This window comes from Phyllostomus discolor, chromosome 6 (assembly GCF_004126475.2).
Source record: "Phyllostomus discolor isolate MPI-MPIP mPhyDis1 chromosome 6, mPhyDis1.pri.v3, whole genome shotgun sequence".
NCBI classification, from domain to species: domain Eukaryota; kingdom Metazoa; phylum Chordata; class Mammalia; order Chiroptera; family Phyllostomidae; genus Phyllostomus; species Phyllostomus discolor.
In genome coordinates this window covers 119,436,216-119,464,136 of record NC_040908.2, presented here as the reverse complement: position 1 = coordinate 119,464,136, position 27,921 = coordinate 119,436,216, and the positions used below count along the sequence as shown (strand labels likewise).

Sequence of the window (27,921 nt, the reverse complement as noted above, 5' to 3'; positions counted from 1 at the left end):
AACTGGCCCAATTCACTGTAATCCCGGCAGATTTTAATGTTCCTGTACTTGTCCTGTTACCCTCTACGTACAATGCCTTCCCCTCCCTTGAAACAAAATGTAACAACACCCAACCAAACCCGCAGTCATTTACTAGACGTTCTCTCCTCATGCCTCAGGCCTGCCCCCTCCATGGGCTCCCCCCAACCTGGGACCTCACTGGGGGCCCCAATTGTGGAGCCTGCACCTTCCCGGGTGCCACTGGCAGCTCTCTGCACCGCCCAGGTGCCCTCTGCCCCCCAGACACCCCTCCGACTCACCATGATCCAGAGTGGGGAAGGCACCTGTGACAGGGTGTGGGAGTTGTCGGAGGTGACCGAGGGGACCCCCGCACACCACAGCAGGGAGAAGAGCCAGGGCGCATTGACCGTGTAGAGGTTCACGCTCAGGTTCCAGGACGCGTAGTCCCTGTGGGGAGGGGATGGGGCTGGTCAGCCCGTGGGCCTGGGCCCCCGGGAAGCCTGTAGAGCACGGCGCCATCCTCACAGCTGCCCCCGGAGGAATGCCTCTGCACCCCCAGAGCGCCGGACACAGAGACAAGCCCACGTGTGCCTCACGCTCTCAGCATCTCCTCTTTGAACCAGGAGCCCCTGTGCTTCCAGCCCTCTGCCCGGCTGTGTGGGTGCGCAGGTGTGTGTGTGTGAGAGAGAGAGAGAGAGAGAGAGAGGCGGGATGGAGGGACTCGGCCTTGCCCTCCCCTGGGTGAGCTGGAGGGGGCGGTGGGCACCTGAGCTCCTGGCGGGACACCTGAGTGTAGCGCAGGTTCAGCCGCTGGATGTGGCCTCTCCGCAGGCTGGCGGCCGCCTCCTTGGAGCCCGACGTCTGCTGGAAGCCTGGAGCCACCTTCCGCACGAAGGGCCTCTGCCTGTTGGGCAACCACATGACCTGCAGGCGGAGAGGGGGTGGCCTCTGATTTCTCATCTGCAAAATCGGTTTAGAGTGCCCCGCCCCCAGCTCCAAAAGCACCTGCAAGGGTTGGGAGGGACAGGCCCTAGCACCCGGTGAAAGCTCACACGTAATAGTCATCATGGGGCGGCTCGTTCCCAGCTGAGGCTGTGAACTGCTTTAACCCAGGGAGCTTCCCTCTCCACCCCAGTCACGGTGAGCCTGATGGCCTGAACCGCAGTTACTCTGCCCGAGGCCACCAGCACCGAGCACATGTCACACATTGGTGTGACAGTCCTCCGACCTCCAAATACTATACTCCAAGGCTGTAGACACTGCTTCATGGAAGTAACAGTACTTCGTAGAACCTGGACTTGCTCCTGCCCTTTGTACACTTTAAAGGACTTTCTTGTTCCCCCCTTGTTCCCCTTGTGATCCCATTTTACAAATGTGGAAGCTGAGGTCTGGACAAGGGCATGGGGAGTTTATGCTGGAGTCCTGCTCCAGCCAGGCCCGGGCTGCGGGTGGGCAGCGGGGTGGTGAAGCTGCGCTCCCCAGGGGGCGTGGCTGGGCAGAGCACAGCTGGGAGGAGCCGGGCGGGGCGGGGCAGGGCTGCGGGGCCTCACCTGGTGCTGGGGAAAGCCTGAGCGCAGCACGGCCTCCAGCGTGACGTTGAGGAAGCTGCTGCGGTAGGGATGCTCCCGCGGGGGGTCGCGCAGATTGAGCAGCAGCGTGGCATTGCCCTTGGCCAACTCCAGGAGCTCAGCTAGGCTGCAGATGGACTGGTTCTGGACCTCCCTGTAGTCGGAGGGTGACAGGGAGCTGGCCGTCCAGAAGGGGTCCGTCTGGCAGAGACAATGACACATGTGGTCTGCACGTGCCTTCCTGGCTACCGAGCGTGGAGACCCCTGAGCTGCCAGTGTCTACTGAGGTGTGCGTGCCAAGCAGAGTGATGGCTGTGGCCTGTGGGGGCTTTCGGAGACCCCAGCCCTAACCTCTGTGCCACACCCTGCTTACCCAAAGAATTATTTGCTCGGAATGTCTCCTGGACCCCAGCATGTTTCTCCTTTAGTAACACTTCCGAGCAGAGAACCAGCCTCTCTCTAGAGTTTTACAGATTTGACAATTTTAACTGTTATCAGCATCAGCTTTTTCTGGTGAGGGAGTCAGGACCAGCACAAGCAATGACAACCACGACATTCGGGCTGCGGTGGCGGGAGCCCAAGGAGGCTGCTAAGCAGCCTGGCCATGAGGGAGGCTGGGGGCGTGGGGGTCACCTGAGCGATGGCCACCCGGCTCTCTCACTCCGGAGGGTCCCCGCCCATGCTTTCCAAGCCCAGGAGTGGGGCAGCTGCAGCCAGACCTTCAGGAACCACCGGCCGGCGTTGAGCCTCTGCAGGACAGTCCAGTTGAGCATGGAGGCAGGCCGGCGGGCGAGCTCCGGGAACCGCTCCTCCACGTTGGTGGTGCGCCGCAGGGTAGTGTCATGCATGAGGAAGGGCACGCCGTCCAGGCTGCAGGGGGGTGGCACTGCCGGGTCACTGCCTGTCCCGGCCTCTCACCTGCCCACAATAATCAGCGCCCTTCACTCCATTTACACCCACCCACCCTCTCTGGGCCTCGGGTTCCCGGCTGCACAGGGAGGGCAGTGGGCTGGTGGGCGACTCCTTCGCATTGTCTGTGAGGGTCAGGTCGGGGTGGAGACTGTTGAGGAAAGAGGGTTGGGCCTATTCTCTTAGCAACCTTGGAAGGTAGGCGCTACCTTATTTGATAATGGGGAAACTGAGGCTGGGAGAGAGAAGTACCTAGCTCAAGGTCCACAGCCAGTAAGGGGTGGACCCTGGCTTGGAACCCAGACCATGCGATGCCACGGTGAGAACAGTGCAAATGCAGGCTCCTTTGACGAATCTTGGCCCCCACCACCCTGGTCCACCCTGCTGCAGCTGTCTGAGCCTCTATCGTGCCTGAGTGTAAAACGGTAAAGGCACCCAGGTGCCCCTTCCTCGGGTATTTTGCCACCATCTACTAGAAAGGTTTCACCAATACGTATTTCTAGGACATCTGCCCTGGGGAGGCATTCTCACATAAGAGGTGCCCTGGTCCAGGATACAACCTGTGCATGCCCACAGCACAGCCCTGCCCCTCTGCCCTTCCCAGGGGTATCTGCTGTGAGATGGGGGCGGATTCTTCCTGCCCATTGTACTAGGATGCACATATATCTACATGTCGAAAATGTGCAAGTCATTTTAATGTGGTCTTTGAAAATGCCATCAACACCACAGTGAGTGATCGCTCTGCAAGGTGCTGCTTTCACTTGTCAGAGTGTTTGAGCTCCATCTTTCTTCGATCTGGTCCTGCATAGGGATCTAGTCTTTCCTTCAAGTAGAGCTGTGGCAGACTCCAGGTCCCAGCCCTCCCTACCTGCTTGTACCAAGAGCAACTGTTTTGTTCTTTATTTTACATCCCAGGGTTTGGTACAAGATTCATGGTCATGAACAGGGTGCCCAGCCTGCAGTGGATCATCGAGACTCTGCCCTCCCATCCTGAGGCTCTGGGACCTGAAGTTTCTCCAGCAGCGACCCAGAGGTGGATGCCATGGGGACAGGACACAGTGCCATCCTTCCATCCCCAACGCCTACCTGATGGTGACGTCAGCTTGTAGCCCGTACAGCTTCTGCTTGAGGGCCTTCCGGAAGGACATCAGCGTGTGCTCTGGGGCCAGCTGTGGGGACAGGGTGGTGAGGGGAGGGCTCTGAGTCAGCTGATGTGCACCCCCCCAGCCAGTGAAACTCCCATGTTGGGCCTGGCCCTAATTCCAGCTCCTCCAAGAAATAGCTGCATGACCCGGCCCCCCCACACGGCTTCTCTGAAGCTCAGTTTCCTCTTCTGTCCAGTCGTGCCTGCCTCACAGGTTTTCTGGGTGGGAGCGGTGAATGTTGATGTCTGTAAGTGTGGGGGTGGGAGGGCTTGTCTATGGTCCTCTGCCTCTTGGGCTGGGCTGAATGCCAAGTTCTCCCCTTGTTGTACCCCGAGTCCAGGTTGAGATCCCGGAGGGAGGAGAGGGTAGACGGGCGGCAGTTTCAAGGGACAACCAGTTTCCTTGTCTGTACAGAAAATGACATGCCAATTTCCAAGACTGTCACATGGGTGAAAAGGCTCAAGCATGTTGCCTGATAAACAGTAAGCACTTAATAACTAACACCTGCTGACCCCATGGCATCCATGTCAGAAAAGCTGTTTGTAGCCCCGGCTCTACCATTTAACCAGCTTTGTGACTTGGGGTGCATCTCTTCCTCCTCTGGACCACAGTTTCCCCACTGGCCCCTTGAGAGAGTATATTCACTGTTCTCTGAGGGGCCTTCCACTTGGGGAGGGTGGAGGTTCTGTCTCCCCAGTTCTCTGGTCTGAGGTCCCTGTCATACTCTTTGCTGCCACTGGGGGTCAGCACCATACCAAGGATTGGGCTAGAACAAGGAGCCAGGCAAGGAAGGGCCGGGGAGGGCGTGGACTCCTGACTACGAGGGGATGAGATGGAAAGGGTCCCCTTTCTCTCTCCCTCTGCCCATGCTGTTCTCTGACGTGTAACACACTCCCCTCTGGGAGGCAGCCAGGCACGGAAAGGGCTTTGGAGCTGAGGAGAAACAATTCCATTTCCCATTCCTAGGTCATCACCTCACTTTTTGGAACCTCAGGTTTTTTAGCTATAAAGTAGGCTAATATTCCCAAGCTCATAGGTGAGAAAACAGCCAACAACAGTCTCTATAACAAGAGTTTCTTTCTTCCCCTTTTCCTGGTGCAGAGCTGCCTTGGGGAACGTACCCCCTGTCTCCCGGTGAAGCCAGCCTTGTGAGGCCTCACCCAGAAGTGGAACAGGGCCACAGAGGCATCTAGAGAGAGGTGTGGGTTTCCCGTCCATTTCGTCTCTAAAGGTCCCTGTGGCCAGGCCTCTCTGAGTGACCACCCGAGAGGTACCACTGCTCCCTCCTGCCTGGGCTGGGGCTGCAGAGGGCAGACTGTGGGTAGACACACAGGGAGTATTTGGGAGGAGTGAAGTCTCTCTCTGGAGGCTTTTTTCAACTGAAGTCTCCCTGCATTTGGTGCTGGCCTCCTAGAGAGAGGGGCGTGGAAAGTTGGCCCTCCCTGGCCGGTCTTGGGACTCCAGGAAGGCCCCGGGAAGTGTTTGGGGTTCCAGGGTGACTTCTTAGTCTCCATCTCTGGGCTCCCACTGCCTCTGGCCTCAGCCCACGTGTGAGCCTGCTGTCAAGAGTGTGCGTGAGTGTGTGTGAGGAGGGGTTGAGGGGTCGCAAACTCAAGTGGGCAAGCCACTGTGGTGAAGAGGCCAAGATTTGGAGTGTTAAAGTGTGAATGCACACACACCCAGGCACACTCGCATAGGGAGGACACACCCAGGGCACAGGGACACCATTTCCAAGACAGGGGTGTGCACTTGGGCTCACCGCACAGATGTGTAGACTCAGGACCTTCCACAGAGAGACACGCACAGGCCTCTGTGCATTCCCAGGGGCACGTGGCAGAGTTGTGCCCACACCTTTGCCAGCCCCTCAGAAAACACCCTGAGAAGTCAGCCAGCCAGATGCATAATGTGTGAATTCTATAGAACAGATGACTGTTTCTTCAACAATAAACAGCATATGGGAAAAAAAGCAGGGAGGGGGTCGTTACAGCCTCAAACACACTTAGGAGACATGTCAACCAGAAGCACTGGCTGGACCCCACTTGGGTTCTGATTTTTAATGACTCAACTGTAAAGAGGTGTTTTTGAGAATATAAAGGAAAACTGAGCATGGATTCAATATTAGATAACATGAAGGAATTGTTATTAATTGGGCTGGTTGTCATAAAAGCATTGTGGTTGTGGCCATGTTAAAAGAAAAGTCCTGTGCGTTAGAGGTACGTCCGGAAGTATGTGTGGGGAGAACGGTACGATGTCTGAGACCCACTTCAAACTCTTGCCGCAGGAAAAGGCACGCAGGGAAAGAGATGAGCTGAGAGTGGCAAGGCACCGATAAATGCAGGAGGTAGGACTGGATTCATCTCACTCTTCTCCATTACACTGCTCTTCTTGTGTCTGTGATTGTTGGAAAATTTCCCACTAAAAAAATAACCCACACTGGGCCACCCTGCTGCTTCCACTTGCCGCCTCCTTCCCTACTAAGCGCCCCCTCCTGTCCCCTGGCCTCCGGAGCAGGTGGGTGGGTATCTGGGTCACAGAGAAAAGGGGGGCCCCACCACCGCCAGGAGAAGCTGTGCTTCCACATCCTCACTGTAGACAGGTGACCCCCGAGGCACACAGGCAGCATATGGCAAAACGGGTCCCCAAATCCAGATCCCTCCGACTGCAAAGCCAAGGCCTTTCCAGCTGGTTGCCTTCAGGAAGTGATGTGACCGGACGGGATGTGGTGGGAGGGCACCAGAGCCCAGCTCAGCACAGGTCTCTGGGTATCACCTGGAAAGTGGGCATAACGCCCACCACAAGCAGTGTGGGCAGGCCCTTGGGGTGATTCACAGCCCCATCAGACTCAACACCTCCATTTAAAAGTTTATGAGGCCACCTTGACTACCCTGAATTCAATACCATAGCACTCCCAATCCCTGTGATAACCAAAAAAAAGCTCTCAAGAAGACTCCAAGCACCCACTAGCGGTGGGGAGTGGTACTGCCTCTGTTTAGAACTCAGGTTCAAGGTGATGAAGCCTCAATCCAGAGAAGGGGGTGGGTAAGGCCCAAGATAACAGGAATGTCCACCAGGCTCAGAGCTGGGCACTTCTCTCGGGCTAAGTCCCGCCTCACGGGGCCCTCCGTCCCAGGCAATCTCATTATCTCAGGGTACAAGATGAGGGAGCTGGCACAGAGAAGATGGAGTCGGCTTCCATAGCTGCCAAGACGCAGAGGAGGCCTGGCTCTGGAGCATGCCCGTTGGCAGGGTGCGGGGCTGAGGGGGGGAGTCTACCTACTGCAGGGGCCCAGGGCATCAGTAGTAGGGGGCGTCCCTGGCTTTGACTCCTCTCTCTCCCTCTCAGCACAGTCCAGCTTTCACCGTCTTCCCTTTAGCGGTGGGCTCTGCGCTTCACCCGCCTCCCCTGCCCCCACGGCTGGGTGGGTTCTCCTGCTGCCCGGCCTGCGGGCCCTGCTCTCCAGCCCACACCCGGCAGCTCTCTCCTCTGGACCTTCGTAACCCACAACCCGGCAGTGTCTGGCCCTGGCCCAAACCCTCCTGTGTCCTTCCAGGGCCCTCCTGACAGAAGTCGCAGCGTTTTACAGGATGCCCTCAGGGATCATCAGGATTCGATCCCGTCTAAGCTCTCTAGCCTTTTCATCAGTCCTTCCCATGTACCCCCCCAAAAGGGCTAAACACTGTTGCTATTATTATATTACATGTATTACATTCATTTCCTTCCAAGTTCCTCCCTACAGGGAGATAGGTCTTTGCTTAGCTCCCCCCAGAATGGCAGCTCTGCTCCCCCACCTCACCCCCACCCCTGTCCCTTAGGGCCCTCAGGTGGCACTCACCATGGGGGCGCCTCGGTGGCCAATGAGGGCGGGCTTGGGGCCCAGATCCTTCTTCTCCATGATGCAGGGAGAGGAGAAGGTGAGAGGGGCCAGGTAGAGGGCAAACACCACAGCAAAGAAGATGCAGAGGATGGCCATCTGGGAGGCTGCAGGCACAGGCTGTGAGCACCGCCTGCTGAGCGTTCGGCTCCCACCAGGCCCGACCGTGAGCCCCAGGCAGGGGAACCCCTCTTCCCTCTGCCTGCCAGGACCCAGATGCTCTGAAGGGACCCTGTACTAAGGGCAGCCCCATCCTTGCTGGAAGGTGACCCTGCCCCTAAGTCACACACAGACACCCCAGGCAGACGCAGAAGGGGAAAAGGGCACAGCGGACTGAGGCTGCAGCCCCCATGGAGCCGCCCACACGGAGGACGAGGGCCCCACGTCATCCCAGGGAACACCTAGGTGAGGGCAGGGCAGGCTGGCCTGGTACTTGGAGGGTACCGTCGGGGGACAGGTCCTGCCCAGTCGTACTTACAGGAACGCTCCGCTCGGGCGAACTGTCCCGCCACGATCCAGGAGAGCGCCGTGAGGGCGGCCAGGGCCCCCATGTGCAGGAACGGAGCTGTGCCCTTCGGTGGGAGGGGCAAGAGGGCCATTGACTCCCAGCCATGCCAGGCCCTCTGGCCACCAGCATCCTGAGGGCCCATCTCTACCCACGGGGCAGGGGACTCTCAGAGGAAACTGGGAGTTCAGGCACCTTGGGCTGCAGTGTCCTCCCTGCCTCTGACTGGTTACGTGACCTGGACCCCCTCCCTGCCCCCTCTGGGTCCTGGTCTGAGGAAATGGAAGTGATAGAAAAGGTGCTTCCTTCTTTTGAGGGTTTTGGGGGAAGCAGCATCCCCCCCCCACACACACACACACACTCACCTGCAGGGAGATCAGGAGCACCTCCCACTCATCCTCCCACAGCTGGGCCACGGCCGACATGGCCACCACTGTGGACACCAGGATGACCACCAGCCCCATCTGCAAGGGGGGAGAGCCACCAGACGGGGTCAGAGCAGGTGTGGCTGGACGGCCAGAGGGTCCCCCGTGTGTCTGAGAAAGGGAGGGCAGAGGCAGGGAAGCAGAGGGAGGTGCTGAGGGGAAGAAAAGGAGAGTGCAGAGGCAGACAAAGCTGGGAGGGGAGAAGCAGGAAAGAGAAGGTAGAGATCCAAAGAAACTGGAGACAGCCAGTCAGAGATAACAGTGAGACGGGCAGGAGGAGGCAGGCAGACCCAGTGACAAAGGACCAAGGACCAAGAGAAACAGGAGGATGGAGAGCTGGGACGGAGCTAGAGCAAGGCCCAAGTGAAGCCCCAGGCACAACCCCCTGCAGGCGTGAGGGAGACACCCAGCAAACTGTGGGGCAGGGGCTCTCCTGGGCCCAGCAGGTCACCTCTGAGGCCTCCCCAGCCCTGCCAGCAACTGTTGGGTGAAGGGTAACTTGCCTGGCTCACAGGGGCAGGAGACAGCAGCCAGTTCCCCTGCAGGAGCCTGATACCCAGCCCAGCCAGGCTCACAGGAGCCCTTCAGGTTGGAGCAGGGGTGAGGGAGGGGCCTGCTGCACCGGCCCCCACCCCAGGTCCTATCCCCCTCTCCCCCCCAGAGGCTGCCTCTCAGCCCCAGCTCCTGGGCTTCCAGCCTCCAACGTGTCAGCTCGGCTGCCCTCACAGCCACCTCCCAGAGATTCAAGCACAGGTCTGACCGAAGACTAGATGGAACCTTCGGGGGACAGGTAGCTCTGAAACACCTCGTGGTAAGCAAGATGAGCCCCAAACTAAGCCTGGTGCCTGGCATCTTGGTCTCCAGCCCCACACCCCCCACCGCCTTGAACCCTGGTACTCACTCTGCCCACCTCCCGTGCAGGTCCAGGCAGGCCTCCCTAAGGCCCAGGCCCACACCACCTCTCTCCCCCAGAGCCCCTGCCCTGATCTCTTTAGCTGGCCAGCCACAGCCACCACATGCTACCTGACTGACTTCCTCCGGCCTGACTGCCAGCCGGCGCCTCTGCCAGCCAGCAGGGCCCATGCCCCTTTCTCTTCCTGCAGGGCCTTTCCTAGCCCCCTCTCGGCAGCGTCCTAAGCACCCTCCAATGACCCAAACAAGCTCTAAATCGGTTTCTAGATGGTCAGGGCAGATCCATGGTGGTTCCCTGCCAGGCAGGGAGGATTCACTGTTGCCTGGGATGAAGTTTTCCTCTGCCGGTTGCCATTCCAGCCCACCAGTCTGGAGACTAATGTTCCAATAAGAAACAGTAATAAGGCTGAGATGGGCAGAGGCCTTTACAGACTGCAACGTGGCTGCCCGGGGAACACGAAATGCAGGTCCACAGAGGGCCGTGGGTGCCTGGGTGTGTGGGAGGCACTTCCCGGTTTCCCCGTGTGTGCTCTCCTCACATCCCAGGGAGGTATCGTCTTCATTTCATACGCAGAGAAACTGGGCTCGGAGACCGGAAGGGTTTGCTTGGTCATGAGGTTTAGCGGGGGTGGATCCGGACCCAAACCCCATTCTGCCTGTCTCAGAGGTCTCGCTCCAGGGGCGGGAGACTGAGCCGTGTCCTGGCCATCCCTGAGAACCCCCCTCCATGCGCAGGTGCTCTGGCCCCAGCTGCCCCCGCCAGGCCGGCCGTGGGCACAGCAAGTGTCTCTGAAGGGCTGTTTCTGGGAGCAGCTTATTGCAATATTTAATTGCTAGTGGAAACACTTGCAATAAAACGAATTCCCCCTAATCCTAATGCAATTAAAAATTTTATTATGAGTTTTTCAGTTGCCGTAGTGGTGCCATGATCAGTAGCGCTACTGCAGTGTTGGTGTCGGTGGGATTCCCCCACACACGTCCTTAGGCCACAGTAACACTGCTGGATCCCCACAGAGGGGCCGGCATCCTCAGATCTGACTGGAAAGGAGAAGCCCCACCCAGAAGGCACAGGGGCAGCCCACTGTCCTCTGATGTCACCATCTTTGGTCTTCCATGCTGGGGAGGTTGTGGTTTTTGATGGCAGTGGGAAGGATAGGGACATAGGAGAACCACCCATTTGTTCCGTGAGCCTTGCCTGGGTGCTGGGACCCTTACCTAGGTGCTGGGACCCAGCCTTGCAAAGGTGCCACAGGTTGGCCTCTTGAGGGCGGCTGGCACCTGGGTTCTGTGGCAGATGGTTGGCCAGAGCTCAGGGACACACAGGAGTATATCCATCAGTCAAAGCCCAGCCCTGCTGTCTGCTGGGGGAGGTTGACCTCGCAAAGTGTGTTTCCTGAGCTGTGAAATGGGGAGGGCGAGGGCCTACCCTAGTGGGTATTGGGGAAAATGAATGAGAAAATGCAGCCCTACCTGGTGTGGCTCAGTGGATTGAGTGCCAGCTTGCAAAGCAAAAGGTTGCCAGTTTGATTCCCACTCAGGGCATATGCCTGGATTGTAGGCCATGTCCCCAGCAGGGGGCGCTTGAGAGGCAACCACGCACTGATGTTTCCCTCTCTTTCTCCCTCCCTTCCCCTCTGTCTAAAAATAACATAAATAAAAAAAATTTTTTTAAGAAAGAAAATTCAAGTGATGTGCTTAGCACAGTGATTGGCACCAAAATAGTAAATGCTTACTAAGTGTCAGTGGTATAATTTTTAAAAGTGGGCATAGGACCAGATGAACAGAATTATTACGAGGAGTAAATGAAACACTGTGTGGAAAGTGCCTGACACACAGAGTACGTGCCTAATAAATGAAGTCAGGGCTGTCGTGACGAGCCCAGTGCCCGATGCGCCCTGAGCAGCTCTGCTCCAGCCTCCCCGCCCCAGGGCCGCGGGAGCCAGAGACTCTCAAAGTACAGATCTTGGTTAAAACATAGTATAAAACTGTAGTATTTAAAGTAGTATGATATTGCTATAGACTAGAGAGATAAAAGAAAGTAAATAAAAAGCTCAAAAACAGATCTAAATAGATTTTTAAAAATTAGAAAAAAATTAGTGTATGGTAACAGTGGCATCACCAATTAGAGGGGAAAGGACAGATTACTCAGCAGAGAGTCAGGAACTGTGGGAAGCCATCAAAGAACAAAGAAAGACCATACTACACCTGAAAGTAACTTCCAAAAAGATAAAAATGTTAAGTGTTAAAAAAGTAGAAACATGTAATTATCAAATAATCCCATAGAGAGTTTTCTTTTAATCATGGAGTGGGAAGGACTTCTGACACGGAAGCCGGGGTCATGAAAAGAGATGACATGTCCACACCCTTAAGGATAAAGTTCCCATGGCAAAACCACGACCGGCAAAGTCAAAGGGTGAGCGACAAAGGAGGCAGAATTATTCACAGTTCATCGGCCCAGGGGCCAAATTTGCAGATCTATAAAGAGCTCCTGCAAAGGAATAAGCCAAAAGCCAATCCTGTAGCAAAAAGGGCAAAAAATATGAAGAGACCGTTTATAGAAAGAAAATGCAAATGACTCAGGCACATGAAAGATGCTGACTCTAACTCATCATCAGGGAGACGCAAACCCAAACTGCATCGAGGGACTATTTTCACCCCTCAGTCGGCACCAGTGGAGACACCCTCAGACACTTCACGGGCAAAGCTGATTATCTGTAAGCGCAATCACAGATTGCTGAGGGAGCACGAACTGGTGGCACTTAGCAAGGAGGCCATTTGATAAGAACTATCACAATTACTAAAGTACATGCTTTTTACCCAGAATTCCCCACCCAGGTCCCTGCTACACGTCCTGGCAATGAATTAAAAGCAAGTAGGGTGTCATCAGGCCCATCAAGAGGGGCTGGCTAGATACTGCAGGACCCAGGGTTACTAACCCGGGCACAGGTGCACACACTGGGCGCCAGTGGGCAGCTGTCAGTGCACGGAGGGGAGGCACTCCGGGAGTGTCGGTCGTGTGCAAAATGGAGGGTACAGAGGCTTGTGTGTGAATAAAGGCAAGAAGGAAGTGTACATGTATATTTGTACATATTTAAAATACTCTGGAAAGATGGTAGAAAGATTTACATTGTGTGCTTTTTTTGTACCTTTCTAATTTTGAAAATTGGCTAAAACATGAAAAAGATTACTTAGAATATACTGATCAAATAATAGAATCTTGGGAACCGAACAGGAAAGTGTCCAGCCCCTACTTGAAAACTCTGAGCCCCAGGGGCTAGCTCCCTCCTGGCGCAATGGGTCCAGCTAAGCACCAGCCCTGCCTGGAAGGACCTTCCTCATGCTGAGCCTGAGCTCTTGGTTGGGGGGTTGGGGAGCAGAGGGGAGAGGAAGGCAGGGCTGGCACTGGAGCTGGCCCTGGCAGAGATGAAGGGATCTGACCCCCCTCCCAGGAGAAGACCCCCTGCAGTGACCTGCCGCCCCTGCTGGCTCGGTGCCTCGGGAGGCCTCTCCACGAGGATCACGAAGGTGTGACCTGCTGAGATGCAGGCATGACCTAGAGGAGGTGACCACGGTGTGTGCCAGCCCCACCCAGGCGCCATCTGGTGCTGTTCTTTCAAGTGTCAGCTGTGCAGCTGGGAAAAAAAAGGGCTTCACAGAGGGAACTTCACGAGCCCACAGGAGACCTCCGGATAGAGTGACAAGCAGGAGGAGGGTGGGACACCGGGGCTGCTGGCTGCTCTTCACTGCCCCCAAGATTTCAGTCACCCAGGCTGACTCCCCAGCTGATCTCAGAGGCCCCCCTGGATGCCCATGGGCCCTCCCAGTACACAGCTCACTAGGTCTTTCTCCCAGTTCCTGCCCTATGTCCCTCTTGCAGCTGGAAGTGAGCCGCTCCCCTCAGAGTCACTCTGGACGCATCTCATGGGCTCTTAGCTATTTCTGGACATGTCTGCCCCTTCCTAAATGGCATGCCCACTCTGAGCCAGGCTCTGGGGGGAAAAGGCACAGTCTAGCCCTCCCTCCAAGGCCGAAGAGGGAAGGGCTCTCTTCTGGTCAGTTTTGCACCACCACTGTGTCCACTGGGGCCTCCAGAAGAGCAGCATCGGGCACACACTGTATATTCGGCACCATGTACGCACTGAGGTTCTGAGGTTCTGAAGCCATGAAGCCTCCATGCTCTGGGCCCAGCCCTGAGCGGGGCACCGGGGACGCAGAGACAGGAAGGCCCATTCTGACCTGCAAGAAGCTCCCAGCTGGGAGGGTCGGGGTCAGGGAGCCAGATAGAAATGGACAACACAGGTGTTCAAGGCCGTGGTAGGGGGCCTGCAGGGGCTGCGGCAGCCCACACAGCCTGTGCAGGTAGAAGAGAACTGAGGGAGGGTCCACAGGACAGAGAAAGAAAGGGAGGCAAGAGAGAAGAGGTAGAGAAGGGACAGGCATGCTGGCAGAGCCTGAGACACCTCATGGGGTGAAAGCTGGGGTGACTGTCCCATGACAGCAGTTGGGAGACATCAGTGGGGGCTGAGTCATACGGAGCCTTAATGCTGGGTGGGGGCGTGTGGGTCATCCTGGAGCAATGGGAGTGTGGGAAGGGCTTTACGCCGGGAATAACATGACTGGGTCAGAGTTTCAGAACGAGCTCACTGAGGAATGAAGAGGCGGAGACTCCAGACAGAGCCCAGTGCAAGGGCTGGAGCCGTGACCCGTGCTGCTTAATTGCATAGCTGTGGGGTTAGGATCCTGGATCCTCCACTTACTAAGCAGGAGGCCTTGGGCAAATGACTTAACCTCTTTGTACCTCAGTTTCCCTAGCTGCAAAATGAGACGACAGTGCCTGCATCACGGGGCCGCTGTGAGGGTTCAGTGAGTTAATGCGGGGCGGGCTGTGAGCGCTCAGTGTTAGCTCCCCGGGCAGCCACAGTCACGGTCCAGAGGAGGGGTGATGTGTCCTGGCTCTTCCTCTGCTGCTGAGGCCTCCAGCCTCCCCCTGTCAGACCTCGCGGAGGCAGCCCTTACCTTGTGCAGCCAGTGCAGGTTCATCTGCTGCCCCACAGCGATGTGACACAGTGCCAGCACCTGAGAAGGGGCCCACGTGTGACTCAAAGTTTCCACCAATTCCCCAAACACCCTTCTTCCCAAAGCCTGGCTCTGATCAGCCAGCAAACCCTGCTGGTCGGCGATGGGTATGCCCGGCCCAGCTCAGCCCAAGCCTGGCCGCCTCCCAAAGTATTTCAGGCTTCCAGCTCCTCCCTTAGGATTTCTCCCTCAGGAGGTCACTAGGAACCTGCTGCGCTTGAACTACTCAACGAACATTTTAGGAGTTCCAGGCCCCAGGAAGCTGAGATACATTTGAACCTTGTCCCCAAAGGAGCCCCCAGTCCAACCTGGGGACTGACTTGCATCTGAGGGAACAGAGTAGTGGGAGCAGGAACCAGAGCAGGGGTTCCTCTTTCCCACAGAAGAGAAAGTCTGCAGCGGGGCCTCGGAGCAGGACGGCTCTCCCTGGGGTGCAGGGGGAATACTCCAGGGTGAGGCGAGAGCAAGGGGACCTCCCACCTTGAAGGAGCCGAGCCCCTGAAGTGCAGCAGCCCAAGAGATGGGAAAAGCCTGCTTCCCCCCTTAGACCAGGGCGGCCCCCCACCATCAGCCCTGCACGGGCCAGGTCTCCCTTCCCTGAGAGCAGGGCCAGCGCCACATACCAGGAGGCCTGCGATGTAAGTGAAGGCAGTGGCTGTGGTCATGAGGATGGGCATGGACCAGTCGCTCCAGTAGCCCATGCGGTTGTAGAGGTACCTGAGGAGGAGAAGGTGCCGGGGTCAGACCTCTGCCCGGGACCAGGCCCCGGGGCCGGGCCCCGCCCACTCTGAGAGGTGTTACTGTTTCCTTAAGCATCCATCAGGCCTGTCCGGGCTCAGGTGGACACCTGGCATGCCGAGAGCGTAGAGAAGAAAGAGACAATCCCCACAGTCCTGCCCAGAAATAGCCAGTTCCCGAACTGGGCTGACTTGTCTTCCATGGGCGTCCCCCACGCTTGTCTGTTTGTGTGGTCGGCAGAGCCGGGGCCGCCGCACGCAGGCAGCCCTCGGGGCCAAGACCGGGCTTCGGAGGGAGGCGCACTCGGGTTCAGTGCCCACCTGCCTCTCACGGGCCTGCAGGTGCCTGGGCAGGTGACAGGCTTCCCCAATTCTAAAACGCCATCCACTGTGACACTCATCTCAATGTCAGTGTTGAAATGTGAAAATGAGCGGTGTCGGAATTGATAAAATGCCCTTCATAGGGTGTCCTGGGGATGAACTGGGGGCGGGGGGGGGGCACGTGGTAAGCAGTCGATTATCTCCTAATTAACACAGGCATTTACTGAGGTCAGTGAATGTCCGGGGATGTGTAGTTTCCCAGGGCCCCCCCGTGCAACTGAGTTAGCACACCACATGTAGCCAAACTCCTACTGATGGCAATTAATCATTTCCAATTATTTGCTATTAAAACTAACACAGAAAAGAAATTTTTGCACATATCTTTCCATGTTAGTAATTATTTACTTAGGATAGACTCCTACAAACAGAATTGCAGGGCTGAAGGGAATGAACTTCGAAGGCGCCTGGCGCCTGCCTTCCCCGGCCCTCGCCCTCCGGTGCCAGAGGCAGATCTGCCGCCTGAGGGCCACTCACTGGGTGCACTCTTCCACTGCACAGCTGGGGGGGGCCGCGGTCCACGGAGGGGTGGGCCCTGCTCCTGGGAACTACTTTTCAAAAAATGTTCTGTCTCTCACTGGTCAGGGAGCCTCGCCGTCCCGCACAGCGATGGCCCCAACAGCCCCTCCCAGGCTCTCGTCATCCAGCCCTGACCGCCGGGCTCTCACTTGTGTCCTCTACAGACCTGAGGTCACAGAGGCCCGGCCAGGCCCTCTGAGTCCCAGCCCCGACTTCAAGAAGCCAAGGTGGCAGGCAGGTGGCAGGCCACCCCTATGTCCCAGGCGGGCCTTCCCTCTGCGGCCTCCCGACAGGACAGACACCCGCCCTCTGCTCGAGCCACCCAGGCACCGGGAGCTCACTCTCTGGGACAAGTGGGGTGGCTCTGCGGACGGTATGGTACAGTCAGTCGGGCGTCAGCCCCCGTCCTAGAGCTGTCGGCCTTTCGCTGTGTGACTCTGGAGGGGCTACTTAACCTCTCTGAGCCTCAGTTTCCTCAGACCGTCCTCAGTACGCCTTGTTGGTCCTAACTGGTTGTGAGTCCCACCCCCCTCTGGGCCTTCGCTCCCCCATCCGAGCCCCATCGGGGTGGGCCCGATGGGCTTCCCGCAGCCGATGGCCAGCTCAGCAGAACTGCCCAGGGCCTGCAGGCGAGGCCAGCAATCCTACGTTCCTGTACCCACGACAGCTCCTGTGCTGGGGACGCCTACAAGGGTGAATGCTTGACTTATGGGCCTTAACAGAGGCCAGAGGCCGCCTCTGGGACTCGGCTGGGGCCCAGGCTCGTCTCGCCAGGCTGCGCCGGAGGGACAGCGGCAGGTTCTTTACTGCGCTCGTTAATAGCAAAGGTGCCGCTGAGGGCCACATGGAAGGCCACACGGAGGGCAGTGGGCGCCCAACTGCGTGAACAGTCTTAGCATCATCCTCGTGGAACCCTAGAACACGGCCCATCAGCAGCCCGGAGCCCCAGAAATCCCCACTCCTGACATCATGGCCACCTTCCAGCGAGGGAACGGGCCTCCCAGGAAACAGCCCTCAGGTCTAGGGAGAACTTGGAGCCCTCTCAAGTCCGTCACCTCACTCCACCCTCAGAAAGACCTGATGCGGCATCCTCCCATTTTACAGAAGAGGATGCTGAGGCTCAGAGAGGACCAGAGACTGTCCACAGCCACACAGAGCTGAACTTCTGAGCAAAAGGAAGAGGCATCACTGAACAGGGAGTGAGGAGGTCTGGCTTTCAAGCCCCAACTCTGCCCCCAAATGATGGTGTGAACTTGGGCCTTAGTATCTACACTTTCCAACAGAGGAGTTCCCACCAGAACCCAGGGTCCCTCCGCTCCTCCCTTCACTGTTTGACAGAGATAGGCCATGCAGGCGGAGGTGGGGCGGGGCGGGTGGGGGCGAGAAATAGGTGCCCTCCTGTACCCAGGCACAACACTCAGACAGCCCTGCCCTTGGACCTGAGGCCGGTGTTCACAATGAACCTGAGCTGCCCCAGAACCATGGCATCTGCCTGCCCCACCCAGGACCCTGCTCAGGGAGCTAAGAGGTCTGGGGTCCGGGCCTACCTCCTCTGCCGAGGCCTTGGCATCTCTGGGCCCCGGAGTTCTTGTCTACAAAGGCGGCATGCTGAGCCCTGCCCCAGCCTCCCACCTATTTTCCAAGACAGCAGCCCCAGGGAGGAGTTCCCTGTTCCCCCCAGCTGGTCTCAGCTCCTGCTGGGCTTCCAGAGGACCCTGCCCCCAAAGCCGCCAGGAGCTGGTGCAGAGCTCTGAGGGCCAGCCTGGGAGAGAGGCTCAAACTTCAACTCCTCTCCCCAGCCCAGGCTCAGCCACCGGGTGCCGGGGACCCAGGCCTCGTCCCCTGCCCCCACTTACCAGTTGAACTCGTCGTAGTCATTGTGGACTTCCCACCAGAAGTAGAGCCAGGTGAGCGTGAGGCCAAAGGTGACGGTGAGGAGCAGGAACCAGAGGCGTTCCCACTGGAGGGGCAGAGCAGGAAAGGGGTCAAGTGGGGTCAGGGGTTGGCCCGGCAGGCCACCCACCTGAATGTGCCCCCCCTTCCCCCCCTCTGTAGCCAAACCTATCGGACAGGGACTAGTGCCCTCTTCACACTGGTAGGGGCCTGAGGCTCAGAGAGGGGAGGTGACCTTCCAACATCAGAGCCTAAAGGCACAAAACAGCGGGAGCCAGAAGGGGAGGGCCACCCCAGAGCTGGCCGTTTTATTTGCTGCAGCCAGCCTTTCCGGTGTACAACAGCCTCCCCCCTCTGGCAATGGCCCCAGGAGCAAAGGCCACGTCTGCCCAGAGCCTTCCCACTGGCCTGGTGACCTGCAGTCTGTGAACAGAGGACCCAGCCTGCATCTCCTTCCCTCCTCACTCAGGCCTGCAGCGCAGGTATTGTTCTTCCCTGCCTGGGCCAGTGCTACTGGTGTGAACACTGAGGCCCAGAGAGGCAAAGCAACTTGCCTAAGTCACACAGCAACTTAGTGAAGGATAAGGTAGGAGACAACCCCTACCCCCAACACACACACACACTGTGGACCTGAGGAAGTGCAGTGTCTGTCCCCCCCACCAGGCTCTGGCCCCCCAAGCTGGGCCAGGCCACTCCTCTGTCTCCTACAGGGGTGGAAGTGGGGAGGGTAGGGGCTGCTGACCAGCACGGCTGCTTCCCGAAGGGCCGGCTCAGAGGTCTGCAGACACTTCCGCTGGGCCCCGGGTTTATCCCTGCTTTCCTCCGTCCCCTTATCTCAGAAGCACAACAAGCTCGGACATCCTGCTCTCTGGGAAACTGCTGAGATCATCAGAACCAGCGAAGAGCCCTTGAGGGGAAGCCGGTGCAGGAGAGAACCAAGACCACCCTCCCCTGAGGGGCAGGAGGGCTTGAGGTGCCGGCAACCTCTCACTTGGGCGCTGCCCAGGGGGCCCCGGCCGGGCTCCCTGCAGCTCGCCTCTACCGTACCGGACAGCCAGCCCTGGCCCTACGGTTCTAGTCCCAATTTACCTTCTTGACGGTTCCTTACTGTTCCGCCAAGCGGGGGTGCCCTCTGGGATGCGGCCCACTCCCACCCCTCCAGTTTCATATCCCCTACCAGTTCTCTCGCTCTGGAAGGCCCACCCCTGCCCCGGGTTTGGTCACCTAACATTCCCATTTACCTTTCAAGTCAGCTCAAATGTCACCTCCTCTGTGAAGCCTTCCTGAACTTTGCCCCTGCCCCCATGCTCCCTCCTTGGTGCTCCCACAGCATCAGTGTCCCTGTCTTTAAACTCATACTCTGTACATTGTGATCTGCTCATGTGACTGTATGTCCCAGATGACAACCCTGTGTCCCTGTGGTTCCTGCAAGGGCAGAGGCTGAGCCTGCCTCCACTCCCCTGGTACTTATGACTGGTTATGACTAGAAGAAGAGGAGGGAGAGTTCACTCACCGCCCAGGATTCCTCCATCCTATGCTGCCCAGAGGCACCCCCGTGGGGCAGTGACACATGGTGTCTGGAGCCAGACCCCCTGCCCACCATTCACTAGCTGTCTCACCTTAGGCACGGCAAGAGGATGCAAACTCTCTGTGCCTCAGTTTCCTCCTCTGTGAAGGGAGGACAATAACAGTGCTGATCCATGGGGTTGATGTGAGAATTAAATGAGATAATACAAGCCAAGTGCTCAGGACTGGCCAGTGGCCAGCATTGTCTCGGTGCAACTGTAAGCACATTCTGCTTCTCCCCAGTGTGAGCGGCGGTGGTCCGCAGACCCCGATGAGTCACAACTGTGAGCGCTTCGGCAGACCTGGCCCTGGGCAGGGGGCTGGAGCTCGGGTGACAAAGCAGCTTCTTCCACCTGCTGTTACATGCAGAGCCCGGCGCCTTGCTCATCCCCACTCTGCATGTACACAGAGATGTGAAGATGGCAACACCCTGAGGACACCGTCCTTCCAGCAGGTGGAGGGGTGGCTCCTCAGAGAGCAGGCCACGGGTGTCTGCCCCACCCAGACGCCGAACGGCACGAGCCCCAGCGAGTGTGGCCCAGCAAGGCCCAGCCTTGCTCGGGAGTGGAGAAGCCCTGGCTAGGACCAGACAAGCCCTGCGCCCTCCTGGAGCAAAGGAGCCCCGGCAGTCACCAGCCAGAGGATGGCTGGTAGTGTCTGGGGGAGCAGAGAAGGGCCCAGCCCAAGTTCAGTCCTGCCTTCTGCGGCTGGGCCCTGACTCCAGAGGGGCTGGCCCACATAGGCACGTCTGAGCCAGCACCCCCCGTCCTGGCTGGTCCAGCATCACCCCTCCCCAAATCTAAGAATCCCTCTTGTTACCTCCAATTCTTATTTGCTCACAGTAAGAATTCATTTGCACCCATTTCCTGCAGAGGGCAGCTGGCGGGTCCCAGGCCAACTTAAACAGCTGGATCTCGGAAGACTGATGCACCTTTGCTGATGGCACTCGAGAGTCCACTTCTGCATCCCAGCCCCCACCTCTTCCCCCACACGGGCACTTTACCAGCCATGCACCCCATCACCCACAGCCCCTCAAACAGGCTCTTTCAAGTTAGTGTCCATGCACGAGCCGTGCCCTCCATCTAGTCCACGGCCAGGCCCTCCTCCTCCCTGAGACCCTCCCTGTCCCTGTGGGGGTCTCCCATCTCCTCCGTCTATTCCAGCACACACCCACTGGGCCGTTCTACAGTGTCTAGGTGCTGGTCTCCCTGCTGTACTGTAGGAGCCTTGACAATCTGGGTGGTCCTCATATTTCCAGGGTGGGTGGGGACTTAAGAGAGATGTGATAATGAAACAGAAGGTGAGGAAACACCCTTTCTCCTGCCCCTGAAAGAATATGCCTGCCCAGGAGAGATTTCACTGCAAGCTTACCACCCCCCACCCCCCCCCAGAGGAGCCTTAGTCTTCTAGGGACCCTGAACTGGCAGTGGTGAGTGGCCATCTGTCCAGAGGTCACTCTGCCACAGTATGACAAGGCCGCTGTGCCTCTGACCAGCAGGCAAGGTTCTAAGAGGGTCCCAGGTGAGGGCTGAGCCTTGGCCAATGATGGGTCCTGCCCCAGGCAAGCAGCCTAGAGGTCAGCAGGTAGTGGGACCAGGGGTTGGCTACAGGTGCTGGGGGATGACCCCATGATGAGGTGTGATGGAGGACTTAGGGACTACACTGGCCAGGGAGACCACAGATGCCAGGAGGGCCTGAGGCAGGCAGGGGTCTTGTCCACCAAGGGTCACTGTCCTCACTTGGCTAGATCCTGAGAGTGGGGCAGGGCCGACAGGGTGGGAATGAGGGGCTGCCCCGCCCTGCCCCTGGGAACCAGCCGGGGTGACAGGACTAGCGCTGACAGGTGGTGAAGCACCCAGGGCAGGGAGGAGGTGGAAGCAGGGCCTAAGGAACAAGGAACTAGGAACCCCAGGACTAGGCGTGGGCTGGGGCTGAGGGCACCTAGGGATGGCTGTGCTGGGAGCCGGAAGCCAGAGGCCCCTCGGCCACAGGGAGCCTGGAGATGGGGATGAAGAGGCCCCAACACAGTGCGGAGGGAGACAGGGTCATTCTAAGAACAATCAGAGGAAAAAAACTAAAGGGCAGGGGCTGGAAGAAGGGGGAGGGGAGGGCAGGGAACTGGTAGGAGGAAGTGGGGGTTGGGGAGCGGCTCCACGGACAAAGGGCTCCCAGCAGCACTAGCAGTCCCTGTCAGGGCCGCCCGCACACCGCCCAGCCTGCTCAGAGGGGGCGAGGGGACGTGGGCTGAGAACCCAGAGGAGGCACGTGGGTGCTCCGGCCCTCGCTCGCCTCTCCGTCTGTACAACGCCGGGGCGGGGGTGGCACTGATTTATGGGTCTGCACCCCACCCAAGAGCAAATGAAGACACTGACCCTCAGAGAAGAGCCACCACAGATGGGGCTGAGCAAACTGGACCCCAACACCAAAAAGTGCCACTTACGCCGTGGCCACCATCGACACGCATGTGTGTCGTGACAGTTTTCCAGCAGATGCCCGCCGAGAGTCCCGGGAAGGGGCGCCTTGGCTGGTTTGCACGAAGGCTCCGTGTGCGTGAGTGGAGGAGACCCAGAGGCTGATGACGTGCCCAAGGCCAGCGAGTGGGGCAGGATGGAGGGGGGTGCACCCGGGGACCCTGACAGGAGGCAGTCCTCCAAGGCGCCCCGGGAGCCAGCCCCCCACACCTCTCCCCCAAACCCACCCTTGCCCTCTGGGACCCGCATGGCCACCCCGGGCCCAGCTCAGTTCACTGGGGTTCCTCTCCCCTCTCTCTCTGCTCCCACCCTCCTCCCCACCCAACCTGTCCTCCTTGGGGAAGCCCTCTCCTTGCTCCAGCCTCTCAGCCCTCCCTGCCCCAGCCTCGTCCGCACAGACTTTTGGCACCCACCAGTGTGACCCTTACCCACATTCTGAATTATGGAGGTGGAAACAGCCCAGGCTCCGGAGGCAGACAAACCTGGCTCTGCCACCTGGATAAGAGGGGCAACTTATTCCGCCCCTCTGAGTCTCAGTTTTGTCTCCTGTAAAATGGGAATAACGTCCCCAGCCTTGGAGGCTGATGTTAAACGAGGTAGTGCACGTCACGTAGCACACAGCAGAAGCACAGTGAGAACCAGGGCCGTGGACTCCTTCGGGGTGGGTGTCTGAGGTACTCTGCGTGCCCTGGGCCTGCATCCTGTGGGGCACGAGGCAGAACTCAGATACGGTACAGATAAGTGTGTAAAGGCAGCTGTCACGCAAGGAGGGGGCAGGGCTCCCTGTGGGCAAACCATCACCCAAGCCCAGACATGCCCGCAGGCTGAGCCCAGGGGCCCATGCAACCAAGGGGAGGAGCTCCCCAACCTCCTTCCCTTCAGAGCCTGAGCTGCCTGGGAGCAGGGCGAAGGTCAGGCAGCCCGGAGCTGGCAGGTGCGGCAGGCGCCCAGAGGAGGCTGAGAGCAGCCGGGGAAGGGGTGGGCCCTGGCTCTGACACCATCCCGGAGACTCCGGGCATTCAGCCCCCCACCCCCAGCCTCATCTCCTCCTTTCTTGTCCCCACCCTCCAGGAAAATGAGACCCTCCATCCTTTCGGGGCACCAGTGTGCCAACTGCCCCAAGGCCCGCCCCTCCTTCCTGTCTCATGCTAACTGTCACATCTTCTCCTCACCCCTCTTCATCTCCGTCTCACCCACCCCAGAGCCTTCTGAATGCAGAGAAAAACAGTGGCAAGAGCTTATTAGCAGCAGGCTCACGTAATCACAGAGCATGGCTGAAGCCGCAAACCCTGGCCCTACACAGGAAGTACGGGCCTGGGACCTGCTGCTGCTGCTGCTGCTGCTGCTGCTGCTGCTGCGCCCCAGACCACGGCCTCAGGCCAGGGTGCACGCAGACACGGCTCCCGGGGCTGGGGGCGCTGCAGGGCTTGGAGTGATGCCCCTGGAGCCGGGCTCCACATCAGGACAGCACTTAAGCGGGAGCCACCTCCCTGGCCATCACAGACATCAGACCCACAGAGTCACAAAGCAAAGCTGTCTTGCTGGACTCCTGTCCCCTCTCCGTCACCCCGAACACAGACTTCCTCTGCAGTGTCCAGGACAGGAGCTTGCCCTGTTTCTGCCCTCACGGCTCCAGGTGTGGGCACGCTCCCTCTGGCTGCTGCCTGGTCATCCCTCCGGACCAAAAGTTCTTCCTTCTGAGACCACAGCCAGATAGGGGCAGCTGCGTTTGGGGGTCAAACAACCCTGGGTTTGCAGCCCAGACCGGCTGCCTCCTGAATGTGTGCCCTTGGAGAAAACACGTGTTTGTCTTGTCTGAGTGCCCGGCTCCCTGCTCTGGGAAATGGGACGGCAGGGCTGGCATGTGCACAGACCGGCGGGACCTGTGAAGCGTCTGGTGATGACAGGGCAGGAGGGGTTACTTCCCTTCCCTTGTCCCTCCCTGAGACACAGCCGAATCTGCCTGCAGCTGGTTCTCTGCTCCCACACAGGACAAGTCCCCACGCAGGGCAGGAAACTCTGGGGTCAAACGACTGGAGCCTGAGGGAATGCAGTCAAGAGCCAGTCCTCCTGTTTACGAGCCACGTGGCCGTGGGCCAGTCACTCAGGACGTGAGGCCTCGGCTTCCTCTGTTCACGGGATGACGTCACCCCTACCTCACGGGAGGGCTGCCAGGCCCAAACAAGATTACAGATGTAAGCTGTAAGTCGCCAAATCCAGGATCGTTCCTGTAATTATCATTTCGCGTCTGACAGCCCTTTAATTATGTGAAGACAGTGATCAAGTCTTCCCCGCCCCCTGCTCTACACCAAACTTCTCTGGCTGCTGAGGACAGCCAGCTGACTGTCCACCCTCAGCCCAGGGTGGGTGCCATGATCAGCAGACACAGAGGTCCGGTCCGGCTGTGCAGGCTGCAGCCCTGGGAGCCGGCACCGGTGAAGGAAGAAGACCCTGGCGGGGCGGCCTCCCCATCGTGCCCCGTGGCCCAGCATCACTGGCTGTGGGGGCCAGAGCCCTGTGTGAGCGCTCCATAGAGCTGAGGGTGGGGGCAGACTCCTAAGAGCTCTCTGCTTGTCCATCTCATCTCACCCTCTCCAAGGTCTGCAACACAGGCAGGAGAGGTGGAGGAAGCCAGGGGGCTTGGGGCGGGGGGGGAGGGGTGCGGCGACTCACCCAAAATCATAAAGGACAAACATAATGGTAGCACCAGAATTCACACCCAGGTCTGGCTGCCCCAAGTCCCACAGCAAGTGTCCCAGAGCAACACGGAGCAGGGCGTGTAATTTCCTTGTCTGATTGAGGAAATAGACTTAGGAGGCAGGGCCTTGCCCGAGGTCGCCCAGTCAGTCACAGGCAGTGCCAGGTCAGGACCCCTGGAATTTCAGACTTAGAAAAGATTTCAGACATCACCTCGCCATGTCCTCTACAGGGCCAATTAAGAAATGACAAAACTGGGACTCAGAGCAGAGACATGGCCAGGAAGCATGGACAATAGGGTAAACGGGTACAGAAATGACAGGGAATCCAACAGATGTGTTGGAACATCTGGACATCTATTTGGTAAAAATACTAGACCCCTACCTCACACCCTCTACCAAACTGAATTCCTGCACCTCCCTTCCACGTCCTCAGCGCCACTCTCTCCCCATCATTCTGCACACTCATGCTGGGGCACTGGACTATCGATTGGCCTGGACTCCACTGGGGCAGCCCATGCAGGTGACAGGCTGACCAGCAGGCAGCTCCAGCCCCAGGAGAGAGCATGTGGATGGGGGAGTCCGGGCTGCTCTGGAGCTCACTGCCAGGTGTGGGAGCGGGGGAGGTCTGGCAGGCTCCCACAAGGGGGTCCGCCCACAGCAGAGCTGGCAGAAATGGGCTTTCTAGGATGACAGAGTTAGGAGCCTCTGTGCAGGCAGAGGGAGGGCGTGGAAGGTGCCTGAGCACAGAACCAGGCAGGTTTTGTTGGGGGGAAAAGGCCTCTTTTCTTATGGGTTTATAAAAGCTTTCTCTATATAAGAGTATTAATCTTCATATATAGCATATTTTTTATTCTATCATTTGACTTTAATTTTATTAAACCTTGTAGATAAAATTTTAAGTTTGTAGGCAATCAAATCTATCTCTTTTCCTTTATAGGTCTCACCCTTGTTGTCCTGTTTAAGGACGGTGGCCCAAGATTATATATCTAACTTATACCTCACACCGGTCATTTCCTGGCTTCATTGTTTACATCGAAATCTGTAACTCAGCCCTGGCTGGTGAAGTTCAGTGGATTGAGTGCTGGTCTGTGAAGCAAAGGGTTGCTGGTTTGATTCCCAGTCAGAGCACGTGCCTGGGTTGCAGGCCAGGTCCCCAGTAGGGGACATGCGAGAGACAACCACACATTATGTTTCTCTCCCTCTCTTTCTCCCTCTCTTCCTCTCTCTCTAAAAATAAATAAATAAAATCTTAAAAAAAAGAAATCTGTAACCCATCCCTCCATATCCATCTATCTGTAGCTCCATACGGACATCTATGCGCATGGAGAGAGGCTCGGAAGCCGTATCTCTAGAGCAGTGAGCCCAGAATTTCTTTGACTTTACATCTTCCCAAGTTTGAATTTTCTCAACAAATGTGTGCTTCCTAAATAGAACGAAAATACATGTGAACCCATCTGGGATTTATTTTGGTTCGAGGTAAGAGGCAGGGATCTAATTTTACTCCCACCAAACGGATGCTCCGGCTATCCCATCCCATTCTCGACGTTGGCGCTGACGCCCGGGTTCACTGGGCACACAGCCTGCGCTCAGCAGTGGTGGACGCTTCTAGGCTGTCGGGTCTGTCCTGAGGCCGCCCCTCCCCGAGTGCTGGCTCTGCCTGGCTCGGCTCCTGCAGCATAGCGGGGCTCTGGCCCCCAGGGCCACCCTTGTGGTCCTGGCTCTGTTTTGAGGTTTGAGGCCAGCTGTGTCTTCAGCACCCCACAGCACCACCCTGGAGAGAGAGATGGAGGGGCACCTGCCCATCTAGTCTGCCCACCTGCAGGCCAGATTTGGGGAACCCAGTTCCTCCAATCACCACCTGTTTCACCCTGACCAAGTTACAAATGGGGGAACTGATGCACAAGGGGGAAAAAAGTCTAGGAAATGTCAGCTGGGAAGGGTGCAGGGAGCTCCTGGAAGGGAGAGATGGACAGGCTCTGGCAGGATTATTCTGGTCCCGACACAGGGGATTTGGGGGAGGGGCAGCCCGGGGAGGTTTGAGCAATGAGACAGCATTAGGGCCTAGAAGGCAATGGGGTTAGAATCCCCACCCCCAGCCAGTTCCTGACAGCCTAAGAGGCTGGATTTATTTTTCTGGGCTCCAGAGAGCAGGGCAATTAGGCCTCCATCTGCCCTTCTTCTGCTGGGGGCACTCAGGGCCGCTCATTAGGCAGGAGTGTGGAACTGGGCCCAGTCTGGAGCACCCAGGTTCTCCTGCCCGTCTGGTGGGCTGCATCAGCCCAAGAGGAGGTCTGAGCAGAAGAGCTGGGGGCCCTTAGGAGGGACTATCTGGGAGCCCCTCAGAGGGCCCTGGCATGGGGCAGTGGTGGCCACCACCCCTGCTGATCCCCCATCATTGCCGTGCCCCATCCACACCCCCTAGGCAGCCACTCACAGTGGTCAGGAGTGCCACGAATGAGGCCTAGCCACTCCCCGAGGGCCCGCCAGGCATCCTCAGCCACAGTCAGGGAAGAGCTAGGTAGGGTGTGGGGTTCCCCGAAGGCCAGAAACAGCACGCTTTATTGTGGAGATAAATCCTCAGCGCCCGGTGCTGCCACAGCCCGGGCTCTGCCAGCCTGTCCTCCTCTCCCTCGTGGGCACAATATCATCATCTCACATGTTCTCATCCTCTTAGCAGCCCAGTACGGTTTAAAGGATAAAATGAGGTCTTATCTTCCCTGTTTTAGAAGTGGTAAAACTGAAGCTCGGAGGGCACTTCTCTGACCTGCTGTGCCCCTTTCCCCAAACACAGAAGACGGGAACGGCCACCCCTCTGCGGGTGTGCAGGTAGGACACGTTCCCCCAGGGTTGGAGCAGCAGTCTCTCTGGAAGGCACTTTGGTGCCCTTATATAACTCGACCCCCAGGGCATGGATTTGTATCTGCATCTAACCCACAAGCAAGTGGAGGCCCAGAGAGGGTCTGGCCTTGCCTAAGGTCACTCACTAAGTCACTGGAGGAGGCAGGTAGAGTTCAGAGTACATGCAGCTCCCTTGGCCAGGAATGCCCACCCAGGTGCTTCTGGTTGACTCCAATCACATCTTGTCCCAAAGGCTGCTTCATCCACGGAGCCCACCTTGATTCCCAAGCAAGATCCACATTTCCTTGCTGCACATCCATCCCTATCATAGGTCCACACGGTGTTGTTGGAACAGGGAGGTGGGAGCCAGCTTGGAATCATCCCACCGCACACTGGCAGAGCCCACCC

The 27,921-nt window shown here is 58.0% G+C and overlaps 1 protein-coding gene across 9 annotated transcripts in view; it reads right to left on the bottom strand.

Moving 5' to 3' along the window:
- GDPD5 (glycerophosphodiester phosphodiesterase domain containing 5) overlaps positions 1–27,921 on the bottom strand; it is an 86,877-nt gene that overhangs the window by 6,576 nt on the left and 52,380 nt on the right. For 7 of the 9 annotated variants that reach the window (XM_028517502.2, XM_028517501.2, XM_036028801.1 and 4 more), the window contains 11 exons: positions 17,903–18,006; positions 15,036–15,129; positions 14,353–14,412; positions 8,365–8,463; positions 7,973–8,066; positions 7,456–7,601; positions 3,564–3,646; positions 2,288–2,438; positions 1,551–1,769; positions 767–924; positions 300–447 (listed from right to left, as the gene is read on the bottom strand). In XM_028517502.2, coding sequence (XP_028373303.1) covers positions 300–447; positions 767–924; positions 1,551–1,769; positions 2,288–2,438; positions 3,564–3,646; positions 7,456–7,601; positions 7,973–8,066; positions 8,365–8,463; positions 14,353–14,412; positions 15,036–15,129; positions 17,903–18,006 — 1,356 coding nt within the window. Of the gene's footprint in view, positions 1–299; positions 448–766; positions 925–1,550; positions 1,770–2,287; positions 2,439–3,563; positions 3,647–7,455; positions 7,602–7,972; positions 8,067–8,364; positions 8,464–10,551; positions 10,571–14,352; positions 14,413–15,035; positions 15,130–17,902; positions 18,007–27,921 lie in introns of those variants that run through there. The other 2 variants (XM_036028804.1, XM_036028803.1) reach the window with 2 other exon arrangements.